Source organism: Arabidopsis lyrata (assembly GCF_000004255.2).
Source record: "Arabidopsis lyrata subsp. lyrata unplaced genomic scaffold ARALYscaffold_4, whole genome shotgun sequence".
NCBI lineage: Eukaryota > Viridiplantae > Streptophyta > Magnoliopsida > Brassicales > Brassicaceae > Arabidopsis > Arabidopsis lyrata.
In genome coordinates, this window is record NW_003302552.1 from 14,297,638 (window position 1) to 14,322,087 (window position 24,450).

General features: G+C 36.3%; 6 protein-coding genes across 9 annotated transcripts; 2 read left to right on the forward strand and 4 right to left on the reverse strand.

The window, feature by feature from the left end:
- Positions 1 to 4,110: 4,110 nt before the first annotated feature.
- On the forward strand, positions 4,111 to 5,670 carry LOC9315339 (histone H1.2). The gene is made up of 2 exons (XM_021028291.1): positions 4,111 to 4,726; positions 4,818 to 5,670. The coding sequence occupies exons 1-2, from the start codon at positions 4,538 to 4,540 to the stop codon at positions 5,421 to 5,423; spliced, it is 795 nt and encodes a 264-aa protein (XP_020883950.1). The 5' UTR covers positions 4,111 to 4,537; the 3' UTR covers positions 5,424 to 5,670.
- Positions 5,671 to 5,889: 219 nt separating this feature from the next.
- LOC9315340 lies at positions 5,890 to 8,585 on the reverse strand. Its single transcript, XM_021028290.1, has 8 exons — positions 8,155 to 8,585; positions 7,843 to 8,066; positions 7,685 to 7,746; positions 7,375 to 7,596; positions 7,170 to 7,290; positions 6,607 to 6,929; positions 6,386 to 6,530; positions 5,890 to 6,304 (listed from the first exon to the last, which is right to left on the reverse strand). Exons 1-8 carry the CDS (start codon positions 8,393 to 8,395, stop codon positions 6,026 to 6,028), a joined length of 1,617 nt encoding a protein of 538 aa, XP_020883949.1. The 5' UTR covers positions 8,396 to 8,585; the 3' UTR covers positions 5,890 to 6,025.
- A 48-nt stretch (positions 8,586 to 8,633) lies between these two features.
- LOC110229131 lies at positions 8,634 to 11,740 on the reverse strand. The gene is made up of 2 exons (XM_021028289.1): positions 11,466 to 11,740; positions 8,634 to 11,110 (listed from the first exon to the last, which is right to left on the reverse strand). The coding sequence occupies exon 2, from the start codon at positions 11,031 to 11,033 to the stop codon at positions 8,793 to 8,795; it is 2,241 nt and encodes a 746-aa protein (XP_020883948.1). The 5' UTR covers positions 11,034 to 11,110; positions 11,466 to 11,740; the 3' UTR covers positions 8,634 to 8,792.
- On the forward strand, positions 11,736 to 13,836 carry LOC9315341 (callose synthase 1). Its single transcript, XM_002879228.2, has 7 exons — positions 11,736 to 12,118; positions 12,229 to 12,329; positions 12,418 to 12,544; positions 12,645 to 12,879; positions 12,991 to 13,078; positions 13,177 to 13,287; positions 13,385 to 13,836. Exons 1-7 carry the CDS (start codon positions 11,992 to 11,994, stop codon positions 13,460 to 13,462), a joined length of 867 nt encoding a protein of 288 aa, XP_002879274.2. The 5' UTR covers positions 11,736 to 11,991; the 3' UTR covers positions 13,463 to 13,836.
- Positions 13,837 to 13,975: 139 nt separating this feature from the next.
- On the reverse strand, positions 13,976 to 17,181 carry LOC110229332 (probable 3-hydroxyisobutyryl-CoA hydrolase 2). 4 transcript variants are annotated; one of them, XM_021029177.1, is made up of 14 exons: positions 17,078 to 17,178; positions 16,927 to 17,007; positions 16,772 to 16,840; positions 16,651 to 16,714; positions 16,495 to 16,574; positions 16,324 to 16,407; positions 16,114 to 16,198; positions 15,955 to 16,040; positions 15,507 to 15,628; positions 15,263 to 15,323; positions 15,062 to 15,160; positions 14,623 to 14,724; positions 14,496 to 14,537; positions 13,976 to 14,414 (listed from the first exon to the last, which is right to left on the reverse strand). In XM_021029177.1, the coding sequence occupies exons 1-14, from the start codon at positions 17,093 to 17,095 to the stop codon at positions 14,271 to 14,273; spliced, it is 1,137 nt and encodes a 378-aa protein (XP_020884836.1). In that variant the 5' UTR covers positions 17,096 to 17,178; the 3' UTR covers positions 13,976 to 14,270. The 4 variants fall into 4 exon arrangements, with proteins under 4 accessions (XP_020884836.1, XP_020884835.1, XP_020884837.1 ...); XM_021029176.1 differs by having other exon boundaries at positions 16,651 to 16,840; positions 17,078 to 17,179; XM_021029178.1 differs by lacking the exons at positions 14,496 to 14,537; positions 14,623 to 14,724 and having other exon boundaries at positions 16,651 to 16,840; positions 17,078 to 17,181.
- Positions 17,182 to 19,064: 1,883 nt separating this feature from the next.
- Positions 19,065 to 22,680, reverse strand: LOC9315342 (probable 3-hydroxyisobutyryl-CoA hydrolase 3). Its single transcript, XM_021029049.1, has 13 exons — positions 22,663 to 22,680; positions 22,518 to 22,604; positions 22,302 to 22,434; positions 22,127 to 22,206; positions 21,968 to 22,051; positions 21,779 to 21,863; positions 21,600 to 21,685; positions 20,304 to 20,425; positions 20,021 to 20,081; positions 19,829 to 19,927; positions 19,662 to 19,763; positions 19,532 to 19,573; positions 19,065 to 19,455 (listed from the first exon to the last, which is right to left on the reverse strand). Exons 1-13 carry the CDS (start codon positions 22,678 to 22,680, stop codon positions 19,309 to 19,311), a joined length of 1,146 nt encoding a protein of 381 aa, XP_020884708.1. The 3' UTR covers positions 19,065 to 19,308.
- Between the last annotated feature and the right edge of the window lie 1,770 nt (positions 22,681 to 24,450).

Genomic DNA, 24,450 nt, shown 5'->3' on the forward strand with positions numbered 1-24,450 from the left:
TGCGTATTCTACAGACAGACGCTAGCGATAAGTATTGGGGAGCAATACTGTTTGAAGAGATGGATGGGAAAAGACAAATCTGTGGATACAAGAGTGGTCGTTTCAAAGATTCAGAGCAACATTATCACTCAACGTTCAAGGAGATTTTAGCGGTCAAAAAAGCTATCGAGAGGTTTGAATTTCATCTAATAGGACACAAATTTCGCATTGAAATGGATATGTCTTCGTTTCCCAAGATGTTACAGTTCAAGCAGAAGATGGTCCCACATCAGCAGCTGCTAAGATGGAGTGAATGGTTCTCAAAGTACGATTTCGAGTCAGTCTATTTAAAGGGCACCAAGAACACTTTGGCGGATATGTTAAGTCGAAAACCAGTAAAACAGGAAACGCCCGACGAGATACACATGATGGCCAGTTCCTCCGAATCCAAGAAAAGCTACTATGACTTTGAAGCAGACGTACCCGAAGATGTTCATCAACTCATCAGCAGAAACAAGCTTCATGAGCTACTACGCACAAAGATCTTTTCACATCAATCTACCATCCTGTCGAACTATGGAGTAAACTGTCATCATATTGCTCCAATGGGAATTCATCCTGACTATCCGTTTGCACATCTCTACAGGATCGAAAATTCAAAAATGCCAGAAGAAGTTCTCTGTTTCCTCTGGTATCTCTGTGCCGTCTACACTGTAGGAATTGCTTTCGACATCCAATGGCTGTACCATTACGTCAACACTGTTCAAGACAAAAGAGACAGCTTCTCAACATTCCTAAGGTGGTTTTCACCATTGACTGTCTGGAGTGGAAAACTACGAAAATCTGCAAATGCGACGAATCTAACATTCAAGAAGCTGAAGAGAGGTGGACTCAACCCATTCTTCAATCCACATTCAATCTACTTCTTTCATCGTCCCGTTAAGATCAACCGCAAAACAAGCAAAATCCTCGCTCTTCCAACTCTTATTCATCACGGTGATTTTTCAAGAGGAGTTCGTCCAGATTTCAACCTTCAAGATAACGAAGCATACGAGAACTTTCAAACTCATGCGTTTCACCTCAACAATGCAAGACAAACGTTCCCAATTCCGTTCATACCCAACTGGGTTTATTATCCGGTCGACTATCAAATGCAACTTGATGAAGACTTACAGTATTACATGATGAAGTTCAACAAAGGAAGACCAAGCAGTCCAAAAGAAGATAAACAAGAAGAGACAACTCCCCAGGTGACTTCTCAAGATTACTGTGCCGATTACTTCAAAGACGCTCAATCCCCAGATGATGAAGTAAATGTTGAAGATATCGAAGAGAAGTTCAAACTCTACATAAATGTTCAACCAGGAGAAGATGCACGAATGATTGAAGACTCGTATGAATGTCCAGATGATCATTATGGATGCTGCGAAGAACATATGCTGGAGTTCCACATGGATCATTAAAACGGTATGAAAATTATAAAATATAAAATATAGTATGATATGTTTAAAATCATGTAAAATAAATAATGATGTAAGCGATGATGTAATCGCTGATGTAATGATTATGTAAGAAATGATGTAAGCGATGATGTATCGCTGAGGTAAGCGCTTATGTCAGCGCCTTAAAACCTCCTATAAATAAGTGTGTAACCCTTGTAAGAAAACACAACTTCAAATATCATAAAATTTCATAATAAGCTTTCTCTCTCTACAATGTTTCTCTAACTTCTCTCTAAGTTTTCCAGACTTCCTAACTTCTTCATAAACCTTGTTTCTTTCTATTCTAAACACAGTCGCGATTCTGTATTGTTCTCTTAAGGTTAGCATAAGTGGTCCGTCAATACGACGGTCGAACACGGCAGTCAATAGTACTCGCCGGGGTTCACAGTTCCTAATAGTAGGTTGAGCAATACAGATGGCAATGAGGCCCGAACCGCTCCCTTTACCTGGAATATGAACCCTTGCTTGTAAACACGACTCGTCGTGCTAGACTTAGTCAACACGACCCTCCGCTCGTGCTAGCTTTAAGATTATGGTATCAGAGCCAAGGCTAGCTTTAAGATCATGCAAAAGTCTAAAAAGCAAATGCAAGATGTGATCTACAAATTATTAGATAACATGTTGCCTTAGGCGGTTGCCTTTTTTCTAAAGGAGTAGGCATGACACTGCAGTTGTACCAAGGATCAGACCATTTTATATGGTTTTTTTTTTTTTCAAATATCACTCAAACTGATGATTTTAAAACTTTTGCATGAAAATCGTTACCAATTGAGTTATCAACACTTCCTAAAATTTCGTAAATATTGCTTAAATAATTTCTAGTAACGACATGTATTAGATTTTGATAGAATCAGGGGGTCGTGCACTATGGAAAGATGGACATGTGTGAAGTAAGGGATGGCGATAAGTATTCCAAATAATCAAAAAAATAATGTAAGGTATAATTGTTTTAGTTGAGATTCTTAGCATATGTAGACAATACCAAAAAAAAAAAAATCATATACTTGTGTTTATCGAAAGATTAGTGACAAAATTTTCGCTAGCTTTTTTCGTAAATGGTAGATGAAAAACATATTATAAGTTTTGGCTAATCATTTACTTGCTCATTACTAAATCCGTAACGAAAAAAACTCATTGTTAAACTGCATGTTTGTTTAAGTGTGATAATAGTCTAAAATTCTAAATAATATGGTTCAAATTTTAAAACCAACATTAGCTTCCATTGGTGAATGTAAATATGTAGCTGACATCGAAGAATAAACCATATATGCATATGCATATGTCATCTACTCATCCACACATATATTCGTGTCGAAGACGTTACAATATTTCGAAGAAAAAATCATTGAAAATGCGAGAAATATTCAAACGGATATGAATATTGGTTTGTGATTATAGGTTTATAATAAGATCTCTCCCCAACGTTGCTTCCTTGTTAAGTGTGATAATAGTTGTGTATTTGTAAGTGTATTCCTCTCTGACTTTAGCAAACAAACTTAGTTTCATGTCAATTTTATTCGTTTTCGTTTTGAAGTGGGTTAAATTTCGAATTGGAAAAACTTTGATGCATATGTGTGGGTTAAATCTAGTCTATTGATTTTGGTCTCGTTTCGAATATAGGTTTTAATACAATAACTTTTATATTGTGAATGAAACTTAGATTCATGTCAATTAATTGGTTTCCATTTTGAATTGGGTTCGATTTGAATTGGAAAAACTTTGATGCATATGTGGGTTGAATCTAGTTTATATTTTGGTCTGGTTCAAAATCAGTTATATTTGATGATATAAGTTAATTATCAATGTTTTTTTTGCTGTATGTATATCAACATAGGATATTTTTTCTAATTAACAACATCTTTAGGATATTTATCCTAATTAACAATTTCTTTTGAAAATAAATTGTTTTATTTTTATATACATCGAATCATATATGCATACATCGTCACCCATATATTCATGCCGTTGACGTTACATAATCTTTCGCGGTAAAAATTGTTTAGAACGCGCAAAAATTGATATATAAATATTTATAGAATTATTACCATGTGTTGGAGAATAGGCATAGCAACATGTTACCTGAATTTCGAAATTCATAGTAAGATTTTATGTTCGCTAATGAATATCATATACTATTGATAATAAAGACATTTAAGCTTTTAGAAGCTACATAAGCATAGTTGCATACATCATCATTATACGCATATGCTTCACTAATTCCACATTTTAAAACAAATTTAAACTCGTGATTCAACTAAAGATGTAATGACTTTCAAATATGTAAAATGATTCCAACGCATGATTCTTTGGTTATCTTAGTTAAGACTCTCTTAAAAAGATACACATCACACATGCAACAAGTTGTGTGGCACCACACACAAGAAGATGGTCATCTTTGGTCGGATTCAACAAAACAATTTTCCACCTTAAAATCATCCGATTTCAACAAATCTTAGTTCATTACACTCCTTGATTAGTCTAGTTTCCAACGAACATAACCATCCAAAAATCCCCCACAAGCATTCTCTAAAAAACCAAAAACACCGTAATACTATCAAAACAAACCATAGTTTTGACCAACCTTGCTTCATTCCTGATTTTCTCATCCTACACAAAACCATTTCAATCGCTTAAACACTCAAACAAAACCTTAAAGAATTATCTACAAAACGAAAAAAACAAAATAAAAATTCATAAAGTAAAAAAAAAGTTACGATAAAATCAATCGAAGCAAAAAGCACACCAACACAACAATACACAAAAGCACCTATCCACATCCATTAACCTCCTCATCCTTACATTCGTAATCCTTAATTATAAACCGTCGATAGATTTAAATCTAACGGTTGAAATTCAAACCTGAGTTGATACACCGATCCGAGTACTCATCATTTTAACCAATCAGAGAAGAGATTACAAACTCTGTCTCATAACACATCTGACTATATATATAAACATCATTCCCGTAGTTGTCGTCGTCCTCAACACACAATTCTCCGACGACACATTACAGTTTCTTCCGATCAAATCAAGAGATCAGTTTAAAGAGAGAAAATATGTCAACAGAAGAAGAAAACGTTCCAACGACTGTTGAATCAGGAGCTGCTGATACAACGGTGAAAGCTCCGGAGAAGAAACCGGCGGCGAAAGGTGGTAAATCTAAGAAAACGACGACGAAGAAGCCTGTTAAAGCTGCTGCTCCAACGAAGAAGAAAACTTCTTCTTCTCACCCTCCCTATGAAGAGGTCAAGATTCGATCTAATTTTTTTTTTTTTTTCAATTTTTTTAGATTCATAGATTTGGAATTTGAATTTCGTTTGTTTGAATTCGATGCAGATGATTAAGGACGCTATAGTAACGTTGAAGGAGAGAACTGGATCTAGTCAATACGCGATTCAGAAATTCATAGAGGAGAAACATAAATCTCTTCCTCCCAATTTTAGGAAGATTTTACTTGTGAATCTCAAGAGACTTGTTGCTTCTGAGAAATTGGTTAAAGTCAAAGCTTCTTTCAAGATTCCTTCTGCTAAATCCGCTACTACACCTAAACCGGCTCCGGTTAATAAGAAGGCAACTGTAGTAGCTAAACCTAAGGGTAAGGTTGCTGCTCCTGTAAAAGCTAAAGCGGCGGCTAAAGGAACTAAGACTAAAGCTGTTGCTAAGCCTAAGGTTACTACTGCTAAACCTAAGGCTAAGGTTACTACTGCTAAACCTAAGTCTAAGTCTGTTGCTGCTGTTTCAAAGACTAAAGCTGTTGCTGCTAAGCCTAAGGCTAAGGAGAGACCAGCTAAAGCTTCTAGGACTTCGACTAGAACATCTCCTGGGAAAAAGGTTGCTGCTCCTGTTAAGAAAGCGGTTGCTGTGACGAAGAAGGCGCCGGCTAAGAGTGTGAAGGCGAAGTCTCCGGCGAAGAGAGCTTCGACTAGGAAGACGAAGAAGTGAGGAAGATGGGTTTAGGATAGGTTTGGGGGGGAGATTGAATACATGGTGGTGGTTAGCTTCTATAGGGTAGTCTTGTATAATTGAATCATCCTTGAAGGAGCTTGCTTTCCAAAGTTTTTTTCTTTTTACTTTCTTGTTTCTTGGTTTCTTGTTGAAACTCTTTTTTTTTTGTCTTGTAATTTTTGGTTTGTTTGAATTTTAAGCTTTTAATCAATAGCTATAATGTGATGGTATTGGTCTCTTCACTCTTTACTTGTTTAGAAACTGTTAAAGAAGATTTACATTTCAAGCAATGACATTGAGAGAGAGAGATGTTTCTGTTTGGTTAGTGTTAGTCTAGTTCTGTCTTAATTGGTTCTTGAATGATTCTTAAGTAATGTATCAGTGTCTTAAGGGTAGTGTAGATAGGACATTGTGGTTTCTTCAGCTGTGGTTTGAAGGAACTGGTCTTAAGACCAAGCTTGACAATGTTAAGGTAATATTTATATGTCTTCCTCTGAATCATGTCATACATTTGCTTCCTTAGCTTATGCGTTTTAGGACTTGAGGAGTTACATAAATGAATGACATACCGGGAAAAAAAGCTAAGAGATCTTCTGCGTTTATCTATCTTCGTCTCTCAATCTTGGTGTTTCTTGGAGATACTGTTTGAATCTTTCGACTTTCTGAATTGAGTATTTGAGCTCCTGTTGAATGTTGAATCTTGAAGGAGAAAGAACAATGTCTTTCCATATTGATCCAGCTTCACAAGCAGGATTTGGATTTCTGTATAGCTCGTAGATAGAATCCGCATTCTCGTTTAACCTCCCTACATTCTTCAAACAGTCTATCTCCTCTGGATCCACTAGCAATGTCTTTTCCTTTTCTTTCCACCCTATCAGCTGCACATTGCACCACATATTATAACTTGCATAGTTTTTTGCATCTTATAGGCGGAAGAGTAGAAGAAACACAGGTTTAACCTTTGGAGAACCTTCAAGAGCATTGGTGCAGTAAAGTCTAGCATTGTCAACTAAGTTGCAATAGGTAAGAAACGCATCAGCAAACCTCTTGTGAGATCTCAGCTGAGATCTCACTCTAACTGCTCTTCTACACATTATTGCTCTCCTGCATATATGGTAAACCAAAACCTTATGTTAAGAAAATAATGAGTAGAAGAGCAGTTAGTTGGAACATTTCTCACCTAATGCCTCGAATCACTGCTAAATATGCATCACACACAACTCCAACTAACTCTATCCTGTATGGCTTTCTCTCCCTTCCATCATCTTGTAGTTGTTGTCTTTCGCCTATGCGTTCCCAATAGTTCTCTATGACATCTCCATTCTCACCAACCTTGTAGCCAGCTCCCATTCTGTAACGATGGCGATGCACATTCCTTGCCATGGTTATGGTCTGAACCACAAATGGAACCCAAGAGAGTGTTCCATCCATTATCACGTCCCGCCCTTCGTTGAGAGCTGTAACGAGCAGCGATGATGCTGCATCTGTTGATGATTGGTGAACCTGTTTTATTTCCATTTCACCGTTCACAACATGTCGTTGAATATTGAGTATAACAAAGGTAATATGCAGTATAATGATAGAGACTTTAAGAATTTGGTATTTGCTACTTTTCTAATGTACATTTCCATATCCGTGAGAGTTACTTAAACTTGAGTTGATTCCTTGCACATTTTGTCGCGCTGCAGGTTCTTTTTACATTAAGGATTCTTATTGCACCTATAAGGAAACAAAGAACCTTACGAATTCAGCAGTCTTGATCATATCAACATGGCCTCTGGAGCTTAAAGCTCTGTATATCACATCAGATTCTTTGAAAGCATCAGCTTCGATCACCACAGCATCAGCTCCTGCCCAAAACGGTCTGATCCAAAGCACACAAAAGCATGTACAGGTCAATGACAGATATGTTGATATAGATCTTAAGTGAATTTATATTGATACTTACTCTTTGAGAATGTCTTTAAGCACAGTGCTCTTCCCTGCACCCATACCACCTCCCATAAGGAGTAAAACCGGGCTTCGGTCCTTGTGTGCAACTGGAGCCATAACTTCTGTACACTCAGAGTCATCAACAGATGCAATCCCCATTGCTTTCATTTCCTCTACCAATGTGTTAAAGACTCTTGCCACTTTTAGATTTTTAGTCACCCTCTCAAATCTCTGTTCCCTATATACCAACCAATGAACAAACAATCATTTGGGAAGAATAACTAAAGAGAACACAATTTGGATTGTTTTTTGTGTTTAAGACTCACCTTGTAGCCGCCATAACAATGTGCTTTAGCTTCTTCTTAGGCTCTACATCGGCGCTGAGTATCTAAAACAAATCCATGAAAATGTTTTCGGTCTATTAGTTATGATGTTAACAAAGAAAGGATAATGAAAGTTTATCTTTTGGTTTTTCTGCAGAAACCTGACTGATCATGAGATCCGCATGGCTCCAGTGGTAAGCAAAGTAACTGAGAATACATCTCTCAAACTCTTCGACGAGCTTAATGAAGAGAGAATCAGCACCAGGCTCTTCTGAGAAAAAGCTGTAAATGTCTTCCTCACAGCTACCTGATTTTCTTATGTACTCATTAGCTAATTTGCAGAGATGAGGACATTCTCTCCTGTCCTTGAATCCCATTTGCCGCACTACAAAAAACACAAACAACATTTCCTAAAAATGTATCACAATCTATGATCATCAAGATTTCAAAGAGGCTATGTAGATTGATTTTACCAACATAGTGAGAGAATCTCTCAAGCTTCTCATGGCCTTTGTGTTTGTGAGACGATCTAAGACGAGGGATGTTCTTGGAGTGACGTAGCTTCCTGAGACGGAAGTGCAGTGCAAGGGCTAAGAGCAAGCCAATGGATGAGATTACCAAAATCTGTGTGAAGGTCGTTGTGTTGTTGTTGTTGCTACTAAACTCTGGAACACACATTGATCTGGATTTGCTTTGGGGATCATCAAGAGACATGAGATTGATTGTTAGAACTCTAAGATTGGGTCCATTCTTGAGTTTGTTTTTCTGTTACGAGACCATGTATCTGCTTTCTCCACGTGTGCTGTACTAAAATAGCTTTGAGTCCTATTACTCCGGAAGTTTGTGATTTGACTGACAATTTTGTTTTTTATAGCCAAAATCTCAATCCCTATGTATGAGTTTTGGCAAAGGTTTTATAAAATCTATCCGTTAAGGATATAAGTCTATAACATAAGAAGAAACTGTCATTGGATATCTGAAAATCTAAGATATTGGAAAAATGAGTTACAGAGAAAGGCTTTGAAAAGAATGTTCTAAACCTAAGTAAAAAAATAACTAAATTCAGATCAGAGAAGAAGTAAAGAATCTAAAGAGAGATGGCAGAGGCTTTTTATATAGGAGCTGTGCAAGTTGTTCTGAAATGGCCAGCCTGATTACACCGGCTACATCGAACAACCCGCTTTTGACGTCCACGGTCCTCTCCTTGACTTCTCCTCTTCCTTGGCCGTGGTGGTTGTCTTAACACGCTCGGTGGTCTGATAACAATCTCTTCACCATCCTCACCACTTTTTCTGTCAGGTTCTGTTGTTTTCCACTCGGTTTTGTCTGGAACTGGATGTATGGTTTCTGCGTAAGTTCGCCGGTAATTTGCCACCGTGAAGTAACTCTCTGTGAACCGGTATACGTTTTGTCCGCAAAAGAAGAGGGCTGCAACTGCGTGACTACAAGGCAAACCATATAACTCCCATCCACGGCACATACAAGTACGGCATCTAATATCCACTATCCATTGTTCTTCACTGGTCATGACCTCGAATTGTGCTTCGTTTGCTTTGTGAACTTGGTACAAACGAGATTCTTCTATAGCCTCAAGGACATGTCTCTCAGCAGATGGAACTAGCATAGTAGACCATTGCATGCTTGTTTCACGGCGTTCATTGAACAGAGTCATCAGTTGGCGACGAATACTCTCCATCATTTGGATTATAGGAAGACCTGAGGCATCTTGAATCCAACTGTTAAGTGACTCGGAAACATTTGCTGTCAGATGTCCAAACCTTGTTCCTTCAAAGCAGTATGTGGCCCATCGACTGTGCTGGCTATTACGGATCCACAAGGCAGCTTCTGGGGATATCTGGGCGATCTCATCGATTTTTCCTTCAAATTCATACTCGGTGAGACATTTTGCTGCTTCCCAAAAAAGGTTCACAAGAATGGAGTTGTTGAACTGACTACGGAAGCTTTCTGTGAGACCATGGACACACAAGCCATGAAACGCCGTTGGAAAATTAGTATCTACTCCATCAACAATGGATTGATCTCTACTAGATAAAATTGTCAGCTTTGGCATGTTTTCGGAATTAACTTCAAGCAGCTGGCGCAACTCTGAGAGGAACCACTGCCAGCTACTATCATTCTCTTCACTAATAAGAGCAAAAGCCAAAGGAAACACCGCGCCGTCTCCATCAAACCCAGTGGCAAGCAGCAATGTCCCTACATATTTGCTCTTCAAAACAGTCCTATCCAATCCAATGAGAGGTCGACAAGCATTAAGAAATCCACAGATTGATGCTTGAAAAGAAATAAATAATTGTTGAAAGCTCTCATCAACCGGGCTTCCATGAACCACAGCGACGCTCCCAGGATTTGTGCTCTTAATTTGGTCACAATATCGAGGAAGAAGGCGATAATCTTCTTCATATGACCCGCGAACAGCAGCCATTATACGTTCTTTTCCCCTCCATGCTTGCTTGTATGATAGTGTAATTCCATGAACTTGATGAATTTCCTCCAGTATCTCCTTAGGTTTGCAATGAGGATTTACTTTCAGCCTTTCTGTCACAGCCTCAGCAACCCACTGAACTGAAGCTTGATGGTGACCAAGGTGTGAAATACCACCACAAGTGTGACTCCCATGAATAGTCCTTATTGTAAAGGTTGGTACACCAGGAAGCTTGGCACAGTGAATCCTCCAAGGGCAACCCTCAATATTGCACTTGGCAGTGAAGCGAGTTTTGTCAGATTTAACAGTCTGCATCTCAAACCGTAAGGCAATTGCTGCATCTCTGAGTGCTCTCCTACACGCAAGAACATCCGAAAATTCCATACCAACAACCAAATTGTGCTCAGGAGCTGTTTGCAGAGACCGGCACTGAATGATAGGAGGAGCCAACTCTATCTGCTGAGAAAGGCTTATGTTGAGGCCAGGTATGGGAATGGGATCCCTATTCATGCAATGACCCACCGCTAACTGCAAATTATCATTGAGATCCTGAGAAACTATTAAAGCTAGTTTATCATTCTCTGAAGATTCTGAGTCATCATTATCAGGAAAGGAGAGGTCAAAAGTATGGTCATAGCTTTCATTTTGGTTTTCCTGAGAATCAACCTCATCTTTTCCTTCCAAATCTTGTTCTCCACTGTGAGTCCTTGAATTCTGAAGAGTCAGTGCATGTTCCTGATTGTGGTTCCAAACCTCATTTTGCTCACGGGAAACACCTATCTGCAGGTTGGTCTCGTGTAATGGTTCCAAAGCAAAATTGTAGTCATGAGTAGTAAACAGTTCAGTATTCTGTCGAGCTTCCATAAATTGCTCCTGCCTAAACGATATATCGTGGTTCCCCGCCATCATCAGCTAGTGATTTTTCATTTCATCACAGTAACAAAATCTTGGCCAACAAACACCAACCGGTACTGTCTTTTATAGACCTGCAAACAAGAAAAACAATGTATGAACACTACTAACATAAGACCTTGACAGAAGTGAGAATAACAAATAGTTCCTCAGGATTCAAAACTTAACACTAGTTTCCATATAAAAGGGAGCTATAACAATAAGCATAAGTCCCCAACTACCACCATCTCTGTTCTCTGTTGGGGATTTAGCCAACGAACAAGACATTAAACACCCTCGAGCCACCAAACCCAATTCGAAATTTCACAAATTGATCAGATAGACATGGATAAAAACAGAGATTCATGTACGAGAAAATTCAATGCTCGGAACAAATTGTACCCAAATTTGACAGGAAACAAAGAAAGGAGATTGGAAATCGAAACTTACGGATCAAAAGGGTACGGAGCAGAATCACCAAAGCGAAAGGGATTAGGTAGTTTCAAAGAGGAGGAATTTGGCGGGTAAAGCAAGAGAAGGAGGTTGAAGAAGAAAATCTGGACAAAGAACAAGGGCAAAGAAGGCCGACGAGATTTATTCTTCATGGGACAAAAAGGGCACCTTATTGTTACCTCACACTTTTAGGTTTTACAAGGGTATTTTCGTCATTTTCGTTTTCCCTTTTTGTAAGTTATAAAATAACACAATTACACGAGTCGTTTTTTTTTTTTTTTTCATCGGCTACACAAGTCGTATTATTGGACTTTTTCTTACTAGTAAATAGTAACTAACCACCGATTCGAGATAACTTGAGAAATACTAAAACCCACATATAATCCCAAAATGCAAAGACGAGATCAAGAGAAGTTAGGAGGAAGAAGAAGAAGAAGAAGAAGAAACCTTAGATCTAAGATCCCTTTAGCAAGTTTTAAGACAAGAAAAAAAAAATCACTTAAGCTAATCCTAGATTTTAAAGATGGTAGATGATCATCAGGCTGATATTCCGAACAGTGAGATGGTGCCATCGTCTCATGCAAAGTGTTCATCGATCCTACGTGTGGCCCATCACTGCCGTCGCACCTATCCTCGGATTGCTTACATATGTGAGTTTGGTAACAAATATACATGATATTGAATATTGATGATAACTTGCCCATATCTTCTAATATCTTGAGATGATTAATCTTTTGAGTGGCTTATTGATTCTATCAAGGTGTTCATGGTGCGCTTGAGGAGTCAAAAAGGATTAACCCTTTATTACTTGATCGTGGTGTTCCACAGTTTAGGTTTTCCCTTAACTGTTGGATCCAAAGGGTATTAACATTGTTATTGTCATTGTGCGTTTTGTTTCCTCAACATCCTCATCATGTTTTTTTTTTTTTTTTTTTTATACTTTGTGTAGAATGATGAAACAGGTGAACAAGGACAAATTCTGCCTAATACCGATGTACCTTATTTGCAAAATTTCTGTCTAGACTATTACGAGAAAACCATCGTAGCCTTGATCACGCCATTGGCATCAAATATTTGAAAGGTAGTGCCCCTAATCATCGGCAGATCTAGGAATAATTTTCTTCTCCTATATATATTCATATATTAATTAAAACAACAACATATATAAGTAACTAGCTTGCATCTTCTTCTACTACATTCATTTTTTGCAATCCATTCATTATTCTCTTATCTCTTTTCTTTTCAATAGACACACTAGAAAATCACTGAAAACCAAGTTTGTCTTTTTTTTTTTTTTTATAATGTATTTCACTATCCTTATTGCAATAGCAATTGATTCAACTTCAAGCGCATCCACCTCTCTCCCTAATGATAACCAAGCTTCCGCAATTTTCAATGTCAGAGCCGTCAGGTTTGTGCTTATTGCAAATATTGTTTGTTGAAATTTGCGTTTTTTTTCCTCATATATCTTTATTTCTCTACTTTTAGTCACATTACATGCTTTTATCTTATGTACTTTCAGTGATCAACTTATATATGCATGTAAAACTGCTTGTGTTCTCTTCAAAGTCTTGGAGCTTCTTTCGAAAGAAGCACAACATCCTCCTGAGGTAAATCTGATTATAATGGTATCTTTGGAGGAAATATACTGTTGCCTGAGTTAATATATTACCAAAATATCTTTTCACTTATTTTTTGTTTGCTACAGATTTTGGAAGCTTACACTGAGATCAAACAACTAGTCAAAATCTTTAGGCCTTACAACTTTATCCCCTACTTTGATTATAATGAAAATCATCCTATAAGGAGACTACCTGAGGTTATTCCAGATATTTGCTCCTTTTAATCAAATTGTTTTTTTGTTTACATATAGTTTGAGTCTAAAAAACCATTATATGCATACTAATATTTTGCAGTTGCGAGCTGCTATAAATGCACTTAATTACCAACCGTGGTCGGCAGCAAGTAATAAAATAAACGTGATGAAGACATAGACTCAGGGTTGTTAAAACGGGTTAATAACCCCTGCCCAGCTCGAGCCCTCGAAAGACCTGCCTGCCAAGAGTTCGAAATCGCGGGACTAGAAATTAAGACTGCGGATAAGCCTGATGCTCATCAGGTCAGCAGCCTACGAATATCCGAATTATTAATATTTATTCTTACAGTAAGCTTTCTAATTTTCTTAGTATTTTTTGTAATATTTATTCTAAAATTAGCTGATGAACTTAATAATCAAAACAATGTTATTTGACTATGTAAACACTGTGGTCTGTTTGATTTGTTTATACAAATGATTTCACAAGACAACATTCTTTGTTTTCTCAAACCTAAATTATATTTCTTACCTAGCTCCATCTCAAATAATTAAAGCATGGATAAGAACAAAAACACAACATTCGGATGTAAAAGCGCTTCATATCACATTTGTAAACAACATTCCACAAGAATGACTCTTTTGAATTCTAATTAATTTCGGATGACAAAAAAAAAAAAAAACAAAAACACAAGATTATTTAGACATATTTCTCCGCCTTTCTTTTTTATTTTCTTTAATAGGGAACTTGAAATCACAAGTTCCTACATACATTGAAGCATATATAGTGTACAAAGGAGAATAATGGAAATGTGAGATACTGTGATCCTTGAAAAGATGAAACAGAGCACACGTCTATTCTTATTTGCCGTAACAAAAGAAAGTAGTAGAAGAAATTTTATTATATTTCGGGTTTTGTCTCTTTCCTCGGTATGGTCGCTGGTTTGATGTCTAACCAATTGTTGTCTCATGAATCACCTTTCTCCATTTCAAAGATTTGCTGCGATTGATGAAGCAGGCAAGTTGTTCCTTGGCGGAAACTTAATATCCTCCCATCCCTCCTCTCCCTCCACCCTCTCAAAGTACTGATCTACCATGCTATCCTTCACGTCCTCTAGTCGCCTTGGCTCCCACTAAAAATTTCATCAATACAACATTATATCAAAAATATGACATAATTAACAACAAATAATAAATTGAGAGATTTGTTAAACCTTTGGGTTCCTATCTTTGTCTATCAATATGGCTCTGCACCCCTACATAAGTAAGACACGTTTTTGTAATTATTGTCTACAAATGACAGTTTCAGGATGAAGATACAATCGGAAAAGCTGACAAAACCTCCATAAAGTCTTTGCTTAAATCTCCCTTAATCACATGACACACCATTCTATACTCACGGGTAAAACACTGTCCCACACCTTGAAATCTTCCTTCTCTTATCTGAAATTTGTACATAGAGTCATCTCTTTCCCATGATAACTATAGGGGCCAGCCAGTGCGAGGGTGCGACCGTCCCATATCTATTGATCAGTACTGTTCAAAAAATATATTTTTGTGCAAAGACACTCTTAAAAAGAAAAACTTGTGGGTAATAAGGACCCAAATAAACAAATTTATGTATAAAAAGGGTCCAAAAAAATATGTTGTGAGCAAAAAGAGATCTATAGAATTTACTTTATAAGTTACAAGTTTAAGGGCTTATTTTTAAATTTTGCCCTAGGGCCCTTTAAATGTTTAAACCGGCACTGATTGTTTGTGACACATTTTGGGAACTAACCGATCTAAGAGTGATTTTAAGGCATGATGGCGAAGCTTTCTCCAATGCTTGAATGGTAGCTAAGATCCAATCGTCCGGTTCTTGAGTGACCTCTCTCTCCTAACCAATACAGAATGGTAGAGTGCAATGTCAAGGTAACTCAGTGACCTCATGCTCACAACTCGCAAGTCAACATATCCTCTATATTGATGAAAAACTTACAAGTTCAGATATAATTTCCTCCACTTTTCTTTTCGAGAAGCACCTATCAATAACATCTAACCTGCTTAACGGAAACAAATTAAGATCCTCTCAATAGCAGTTGAAAGATGACACCAATACAAGGTTGCATTCTTTTTATAAGAAAAACATGTAAAGTAATCATGATCAATAACAGAGGAAACGTTTTTGAACATGACCTAGAATGCTTGCGATGTTGGCATGACAAAATATGTAACACACTTGCCTGTGGTAAGCACTCTGCTGTCTCAGGTGCGGATACTCAGTGTATGCATCGAGAATTGTTGAGACAATTGTTTGATCACTTGAACCAACTTTGCAAAGATCTGCTTCTAATGCAGTCAACCTCTGTGAAAAAAGAAGTAACCTTACCAATTAACGATCCTCACGAGTTTTAACGAAAAATTAATTTTTTTTTTAAAACACTAAAACCATATATTATTATATTTAAAATTATTTATTGTTAAATATTTTATTGAATTTTGTTATATTATACAATTGCATGACTTTGAACCAGAAATATCATAGTGTATTAGTTTGTCGAAATATCGAATATTAATATATAGATGTTTTGCTATATAAGAAAATATTACATGAGTTTATACTTTTCAAATCGACGTAGCCTCTACAATGGAGAATATAATACTATAGATGTCAGCAAAGGAAGTTCATACCGTTGAAGGCACAAAATGAGTTGCAAGACCACAAGCAAGCATATCGGGGCCATCTAACCTAGCTCCTGTAAGGCCAACATACTCTCCTGAAAAGAAGACAGGAAGGTTGAGAGAACCAGAACTTTTTTGGGCATGCAAAAACAAATTGATTTGTGTTACCAAAAAATCCAGGGAGCCTTGACAAGAAGTAAGAGGCCCCTACATCTGGAAAGTGCCCTAGAGCTGTCTCAGGCATTGCAAAAACCTTGAAGAAACTCAAAAGATATGAGCATATATATATATATATATATATATATATATATATATATATATATATTTCAAAGCCATATATCATCCATGGACATCATGACATGTATAAGAAAAGAATACCGTGTTCTCAGTTGCAATACGAAATCGACCATGGGTAGAGAGACCAGCTCCGGCTCCCATGACAATACCATTCAAAATTGAAACCTATAATTATTAAAAAAAGAATTAATGAGGTAATTATACACTTTGAGAAATTATTAAAGGGACAGTATGTATGATGAGACTGGAGACCTGAACTTTTCTGTAAGTGGCCGAAACATAGTTGGCCATGTATCCAACATTAAAGTAATCGGCACCGCGTCTCCATTTACCTAGTCCACGAAAATAGCGAAAGAATGTGTAGAAGCTGAAAGTAAGAAAAAAAATAAAAGAAAGATATTGAAATACCTTGTAGGATATCACGAACAATAGGTGGAATGTCACCACCAGCACAAAAGGCTCTTCCTTGACCCTGTTGCATAGTTATAAAGTTTTTGCAAACAGAAAATATAATAAGGATAGGGATTACCTTTAAGATGACAAGTTTCACACTAGGGTCTTCTTCATATGCAAGGTATAGTTGCAACAACCGAGAGATCTAGAGACGATTGGTTCAAACGAATTTATATGTAACTATGGCACGTACGAAAAGGAGTAGGAAACAACAAGGGAACGATTCAATACCATGTTGAAGGACAGAGCATTCAGCTGCTTGGGTCTGTTAAATGTCAAGATTCTAACACTCGATTTCTCTTCCACCAAAACCTGTGACCAAACTGATTTAGAAGTGAAGAAATGACAGTTGTCGATTTGCAGAAAAGAAGAGAAAACAGACCTGAGAGTGAGAGGCCATTTTCTTCTTCTTCTTCTTTTTTTCTTACAGTTTTCATTCACCTTTGTATATCCTCCCGGACATATATATAGGAAAAATATTTTGTTTTTGTTTTTTTGTTGTTAAAATAAATTTTAAAAGTTTTTATTTATTTTTTGGTTGATTAATAAATCTCGTTTTTATGCAAACAAATATATGAAAATTTTAATAATTATCATGAAGACACAAGTATGAAAATCTGAGTGTCTCACACTCATCCACTAGCAACTTTAAAGCTTACATAAGAAACCGCTAAAGCACACATAAGAAACCTATAATAAAAGTCCAAAAATCCATGTAATTAGGGTTTCTTAATAAGTAGATTAATATATATCGTGAATCATCAATAGAGTAACTTAAAGAATTGTCGCTTTGTGCAACTCTCTTTTTTCATCGTTTCAAGATTAATATCAATGAAAAAGAATATCATAGTTTGGTAATTCTCTAAATCAATTTTTCCTTCTTTTTATTGCACCTAATTAATAAAGCTTTAATGAACTATAATCTATCTCATTAAGCTCTAAAAGCTAGAATCTAATTTTCCTACTTATATCAAATCACATTCCACAATCTACACGTTTTTATAGGGGTTGAAACTTGTCAGCTCATACCTGACCTACAAGAGAGCTTTGGCTTAATTTCAAATTCCTATTATTGCATCAATAAGATACGACAACATTGACAGTACTACATATGCCTAACCTTTCTAACTTTCGTCATGATCGGTTTTCCTTTGTTTTCTTAAACATATAGTTTTTATTTTCTCTCAGTTTAGTTAGAAATATTTAATTTATTTTATAGTCGACCCATCTTTTCACTTGCAGTTTTTCAATGAAACAAAAATTACGTCGTGAAATGATAAAATGTCTTTATATATCTTTTCCTTTTTTCCATTCATTTTCCTGTTTTTGGCCGTTGGATTGATGCGTGCCCACCGACAAATAGAAAGGTGGTTTCGCTATTATGGTTCTTTTAACATTGACTTTTGCTAGTATGGTTGAAAAAAGATAGATTCTTATTTGGTATATTATATCTGAATTATTTTTGTTAGTTGTAAAATAATTATATCAAGTGGTTGTAAATCTTATCCGTTGTTTGTTTCGGTCAGAATATATATTTACTAAAAATGAGTTTACTACAAAACTAAGAAATAAAAGAAAACGCATCACAAAGCCAGACCGATCGGTCTAAGAGAGGACCGATTAGTCCGACCGAGTCTATGCCATATGTCGTCTTTAAACCAATCAGTCTAGGAGAGGACCAATCGATCCGACTGATTTTATGCCATCCGTCAGCTATCCGACCGATCAGTCCAACCGTCTTGGCTCCTCGCTTCAGCTTTGATCGCCCAACAAGCTCGAAACCATCCCATCTTAGCAAAAGTACCTAATACATATACAAGACTCAAGACGCAACCAAAAAAGCACCAAAGACGAACTTTGACACGACAAATGAACCAAAATGACTACTAAACATAGGACAAAAGACACCAAAAATACAACATATCAAAAGGTTCGAGCTAGTATAAAAATGAGAGGAATGTCATCAAGGAGAATAATCTTCTTCCACACAAAAACCCTAGCTAGCAAGTTACATGTGTACTATACAATTTCTTTGTATTCGTCATACAGTTCATCTTTAATACACAAGTTTTTCTTTGTTTCCTTTTATTTTCAGTCATTCTTCTCTATGGAGTTATCAAGAAAGATTAATTCCAATTTATACTTATATTCACACCATCATTGGAACCGGATCTTGCATCCACAATGTGTGTTTCTCTTAATACCACAAATAGCGACCCGGATTAAAATCAAAATATGTGATGAATGAGTGGTTTGGATACTATAAAGTGGTTTGAATCAAAAATACAATGAAGGCTCTAATATTACATGGAACCTCCAATCAAAGCATGTGTAAGTACAAGAATACAATAGTTCCGTAAGAAAAAATCTGAGCCTTGATTTTGTTTTCTTTTATTTTCAATAGAAAACTTGGAACCATAAGTTCCTACATACATGAGAGTAATTACATAAAGGGAAAGTAGTGGAAACATGAGATATTAAACTCCTTGAAAGGAGGAAACAAAGCATGTGTATTCTTATTTTCTACAACAAAAGAAATAAAAGAAGAATGGTTCAGACACATAATCTTGGTTAGGTCATTGGTTTAATGTCTGGCTAATAACCTTTTCCACTTCACAGCTTTGCTGCAATTTTTGAAGCACGCAAGTTGTTCCTTGGCGAAAGCTTGAGATCCTCCCATCGCTCCTCTTCCTCCAGTACTCTCTCAAAGTACTGATCTACCATGTTGTCCTTCATGTCCTCTAGTCGCTTTAGCTTCCACTATAATTTCAACAATACAACATTATATCAACAATATGACATAACAAAAAATACTAAATGGAGAGATTTGTTAAACCTTTGGATTCCTATCTTTGTCTATCAATATGGCTCTGCACCCCTGCATGAGTAAGACACGTTTTTTTTAATTATGTTCTACAACAAGAACAGTTTCAGGATGAAGATACAATTGGAAAAGCTGACAAAACCTCCACAAAGTCTTTGCTTATGTCTCCCTTCATCACATGACACACCATTCTATACTCACGGATAAGACAATGCCCCACCCCTTGCAATCTTCCTTCTCTTATCTGAAATTCATACACATAGTTTAGCTCTGTGCAGTTATTGCATGTAACACATTTTGGGAACTAACCGATCTAAGAGAGATTTTAAGGCTTGATGGTGAAGACTTCTTCAAAGCTCGAATGGTAGTTAAGATCCAATCATCTAGTTCTTGAGTGGCATCTCTCTCCTAACCAACACATGGTAGAGTGCAATGTCAAAGGTGACTCAGTCAACTTAGGATCGCAAGTCGACATATCCTATATATTAATGAAAACCTTACAAGTGCAGATATAATTTCTTCCATTGTTCTCTTCGAGAAGCACCTATCAATAACATCTAATCTGCATAAAGAATTTTTTTTTTCCATTAAAGATCTAGTTAAACATGGATCCTGTGAAGAGCGATTGAAAGCTGACACCAATACAACTGAAGGTTGATATTTATAAAACATGCAATGTACTGATCATGATCAAATAACAGAGAAAATGTTTTTTCGCACATGACCTAAAAAGCTTGCGATGTTGGCACGACAAAAGATATTTGACAAAATCATATATACTTGCCTGTGGTAAAGACTGTTCTGTTTAAGGTGCGGATGCTGAGTGTATGCATCAAGAATTGTTGAGACAAAGCTTGGATCACTTGTACCAACTTTGCAAAGATCTGCTTCTAGTGCTGTCAACCTCTGCGAAAAGGAGTAAACTTTACTCAAGTAACAATCCTTGGCGAAGCAAATAGTGCTAAACCAATCGTAGCTAAAAAAAAAAATCTGAAGTGTAAAAGTCTTTCCATAATGTCAATGGAAATAGAGACACTAAGAAAATTTACAGATGGCAAGTTTGGTTATTGACACTTATAAGTTATAACACTCATCACAAACCATCAAGTCGGAAAAAAATAAGCACTCTGAATAAGACTTTTCCAAAAACATATAACTATAGTGTAATACACGACATCAAAATTTCAAACAGTTTTTGGCAAATAAAATGCTAATCAAGAGGATGAGTTTGTTAAAGAGCATTCCTATATATGTCCAAGGTGCGAGTTCAACTAACAACAAACAAAAAGTTTTGCATCGGCAGCTTCATAGTCCATTAGTTCCAAAGAAATGAAAAATAATGACATTCTCGTTTTTAGCATATATTTTGTCAAGTTATATTATCAATGGAGTGTGGATCCGTGCCTAGCTCCTCTAATAGAAGAGAGGGCAAATGCCCAAAGCAACATTTAAAAACAAAAGAATTAGAGGCCACAATATAAAATTAATTATGTCATCGATTCTTTAATTATAATACTACATTATTTGAATGGAAATTTTTTATAATTTGAAACACATGCATCTTGCTAGTATATATTATTATAGTATATAGTAAGGTAAAAAAAAAAATTAAAAACCAAGAAACTACATGTTGCTAAATAAGGCCATTTGCCGTAAGCGACCAAAAAGTTATAAATTCAAAGGCTACATTTTTCTAAAGGTTTGGCTTCGTATTTACTTTAAATTGTGTGTTTGAACTCTTTCTTTGAAAAACACATACCATTAACATTTATGTAATGAACTAGTTCTCGTTTAGAATGGAAAAGTTTATACTTTCTTTTATTTCGAAAGCCATATTTTTTTCTTTCTTTTATGTAAATTTGAATGTAGAGGTTACATTTTTTAAATTCGCCTGAAGCATCTATAAACCTTGGCATGACTCTGCGTTAACGTTTAAGTAACAAATATATTGTGCTTTAGTTTTCAATATCAAAATTTTATTTCGAGACAATAGTATGATTATGTTTTTCAAAATTTTTTACAAGAGCCCGTACATGCCGGCAATGGGGAATACTAAGACGTAAGCAAAGGAAGTTCATACCGATGAAGGCACAAAATGAGTTGCAAGACCACATGCAAGCATTTCAGCGCCATCTAACCTAGCTCCGGTGAGGCCGACATACTCTCCTGTGAGGCCAACATTTCATGCATGAAGGATGAGATAACTAGCTAGATAGGCTGGAATTTTGTGGACTTGCACAAACAAACGAATATTGTTACCAAAAAATCCTGGGAGCCTTGACAAGAAATAGGAGGCGCCTACATCTGGAAAGAGCCCCAGAGCTGTCTCCGGCATGGCAAAAACCTTGGAGAAACTCAAAATATATGGAAGTGACATGAGCATATTTCAGAGAGATATCTATATATTTTTCATCCATACATGGACATGTTTAAGAAAAGAATACGTACCGTGTTCTCAGTTGCAATGCGAAATCGACCATGGATGGAGGCACCAGCTCCGGCTCCCATGACAATACCATTCAAAATTGAAACCTATAATTTGAAAACAAATCAATGAGCTTATATACTTTTAAGTATATTCTAAAAGCACAGTACGTGTAGTGAGACCTGGGGTTTGCTATACGTGGCCATAACATAGTTGAGCGTGTATTGATCTCTGAAGAAATCGGCACCAAGTCTCCATTTACCTAGTCCGCGTAAAATAGAGAAAGAGTGTGTAAAAGCTGAAAATAAGCAAAAGGAAAAAGAAAGATGTTCATGAGAGGGTAATATATTGATATACCTTGTACCATGTTATTAACAACAGGTGGAACGTCGCCACCTGCACAAAAGGCTCTTCCTTGACCCTTTAGGATGACAAGTTTCACACTAGGGTCTTCTTCATATGCAAGGAACAGTTGCAACAACCGAGAGATCTAGAGAAGTTTGATTCAAGCCATTATGTAACTAGTGCACCAAAGGCCGGAAGAAAATTGACAACAATAGAAAGATTCAATACCATGTTGAAGCACAGAGCATTAAGCTGCTTGGGTCTGTTTAATGTCAAGATTCCAACACTTGATTTCTCCTCCACCAAAACCTGTGATCATTATTGCTTCAGAGAGAGAAGAACTGATCTTTGTAGTAAAGAGGAGAAAACTGACCTGAGATTGAGATGCCATTTTGTCAGCTGTCGTCTTCTCCTCCTCTTCTTTCTTAAGGGACATATATAAAGTTTATTTTTTTTTTTTTTGGGTAAGTTAGGTTATTTTTGAAAAGAAAAATTCTGTTGATTTGTAAGTCATAATGAATGCTATTTAGATTAGGTACACGAGGTTGCTGCCCATTTGAGAAATATCTTTTATATCTATTTTTTTTTTACGGTGTTTACTTCTACGTAAGAGATGAATTAAAAAGTTCTTGGCCAAAGCCCGTAATTTTCTATGTCCAAAACCACATCATGTAATATTCTTTTTTTGCTAAAAATGTAAATATTTCATTAGAAATGAAAACGATTAGGAGTTACAATAAAGTAAAACCTATATTTTGGTTCCATGACAAAAAAGGAATAAAAACATGGAACCAACTTTCAATCGGTCCATTGACATCGACAAAAGCAGTGACGCTTTCCAAATCAATGAAGCGATACAACGATTTTGATGAATCTCCACGATGAAACTTCAAGGAGGAAGGTACACGTTGTCAAACGGCAAAGGCCGAATCATTTGATGACCAAGCGAAAGGAAGCCTTTCACCGGTGGGCCGAGAACACTGAGCCGTCAACGGCGTAGCACAAATAGCACACAAACACTGACTCCCCTCGCGTCACGTGAAAGCGTGTACCACTCACATCATATAATATTAGTTGTGTCACAAGCGTCGCCACTCGAACCGACGATCTCTAAATTTCGCCTATAATCTTTACCAAACGATACTTAGTACCCTACATATTAACCTACATGTTAACTTTATATTGTGAAATTATGAGAAGGTGAGATTTTGACATATATGTGAAGCTGAGAGGATGAGAGGAAACAAAGGATTTAAAAACGTCTAATGCATAGATAAACAACATGGTGGAAAAGTGTAAAAGAAGACTGAAAATGATCATTAGAAAAGGTTGTATAGCTCTCATTACTTTTTTTATTTTGATTAATGTACTCAACAACTCTTAGACAACTGCAGATGTAAAAAGTTTTTTTCGAATAAATTTTACATTTTATTAAAAAAAAAAAAAAACAAAGACTCAAATGAAAGTTGACAATAGAAAAGAAAAAAGACTGGATAATCCGTGTGTAATGCCCAGGTTCGGTGTATGAAGACGCCACTCGATCTTTTTATTTTATTTTTAATCATCGCCACTTGATCCTTTGAATACTATGTGGTGGTTTTTTTGTGTATAGGCGGGATACTTTATAACAAAAATCCCGATTAATCATAAGAATCTAAACTATTCGGCTATATTGTTATATAAAATGTACGCGATTGAATTTTCAGTTTGATTATTAGAATTCTTGAATATAGTTTTTGGTTGTTATTATGAAACATCTAAAATTATTTTGTAGAAGAAAAATGGAGCAATAGACATAGCATGTGAAAGCATATTAAGTCTTAACTTGAAAATTGACCAATAAATTAATTAATTAATGACTATATTATACGTACAATATCAGATATAGGGGGTGGGTGATTGGTTATACAAAGTAGAGTAATTTGTTTCCTTCCCAAAATAGTAGTTGGAATCACATGCAGTAGAACCGACAAACAATTATGCAAATTGTTTTAAGATTAAATTAAAATGTAGGAAAAAAGATATCTAGCTACACGAAGTATGCTACAATACATGATTACACATGCGAAGTTTAAAAATGTATCCCTAACTACATAAACTATATGTATCGCATGCCCACATATACGAACTATATGTAGTCATGTCGCCAACATCACGAACA

Excerpts from the sequence above, each read along its gene's own strand:
- LOC9315339 (XM_021028291.1), top strand. The coding sequence starts at position 4,538 with ATGTCAACAGAAGAAGAAAACGTTCCAACGACTGTTGAATCAGGAGCT. Across the intron at positions 4,727-4,817 it reads CTCACCCTCCCTATGAAGAG|ATGATTAAGGACGCTATAGT; the intron begins GTCAAGATTCGA and ends AATTCGATGCAG.
- LOC9315340 (XM_021028290.1), bottom strand. The coding sequence starts at position 8,395 with ATGTCTCTTGATGATCCCCAAAGCAAATCCAGATCAATGTGTGTTCCA. Across the intron at positions 7,291-7,374 it reads CTTAAAGACATTCTCAAAGA|ACCGTTTTGGGCAGGAGCTG; the intron begins GTAAGTATCAAT and ends GCTTTGGATCAG. Across the intron at positions 6,531-6,606 it reads GCAGTGATTCGAGGCATTAG|GAGAGCAATAATGTGTAGAA; the intron begins GTGAGAAATGTT and ends CCATATATGCAG.
- LOC110229131 (XM_021028289.1), bottom strand. The coding sequence starts at position 11,033 with ATGATGGCGGGGAACCACGATATATCGTTTAGGCAGGAGCAATTTATG.
- LOC9315341 (XM_002879228.2), top strand. The coding sequence starts at position 11,992 with ATGGTAGATGATCATCAGGCTGATATTCCGAACAGTGAGATGGTGCCA. Across the intron at positions 12,545-12,644 it reads GCCATTGGCATCAAATATTT|CTTGCATCTTCTTCTACTAC; the intron begins GAAAGGTAGTGC and ends ATAAGTAACTAG. Across the intron at positions 13,288-13,384 it reads CTATAAGGAGACTACCTGAG|TTGCGAGCTGCTATAAATGC; the intron begins GTTATTCCAGAT and ends AATATTTTGCAG.
- LOC110229332 (XM_021029176.1), bottom strand. Across the intron at positions 16,841-16,926 it reads ATGCTCTGTCCTTCAACATG|ATCTCTCGGTTGTTGCAACT; the intron begins GTATTGAATCGT and ends AATCGTCTCTAG. Across the intron at positions 14,415-14,495 it reads ACAAAGATAGGAACCCAAAG|TGGGAGCCAAGGCGACTAGA; the intron begins GTTTAACAAATC and ends TGAAATTTTTAG.
- LOC9315342 (XM_021029049.1), bottom strand. Across the intron at positions 22,435-22,517 it reads ATGCTCTGTGCTTCAACATG|ATCTCTCGGTTGTTGCAACT; the intron begins GTATTGAATCTT and ends AAACTTCTCTAG. Across the intron at positions 19,574-19,661 it reads TAAGCAAAGACTTTGTGGAG|GGGTGCAGAGCCATATTGAT; the intron begins GTTTTGTCAGCT and ends TTACTCATGCAG.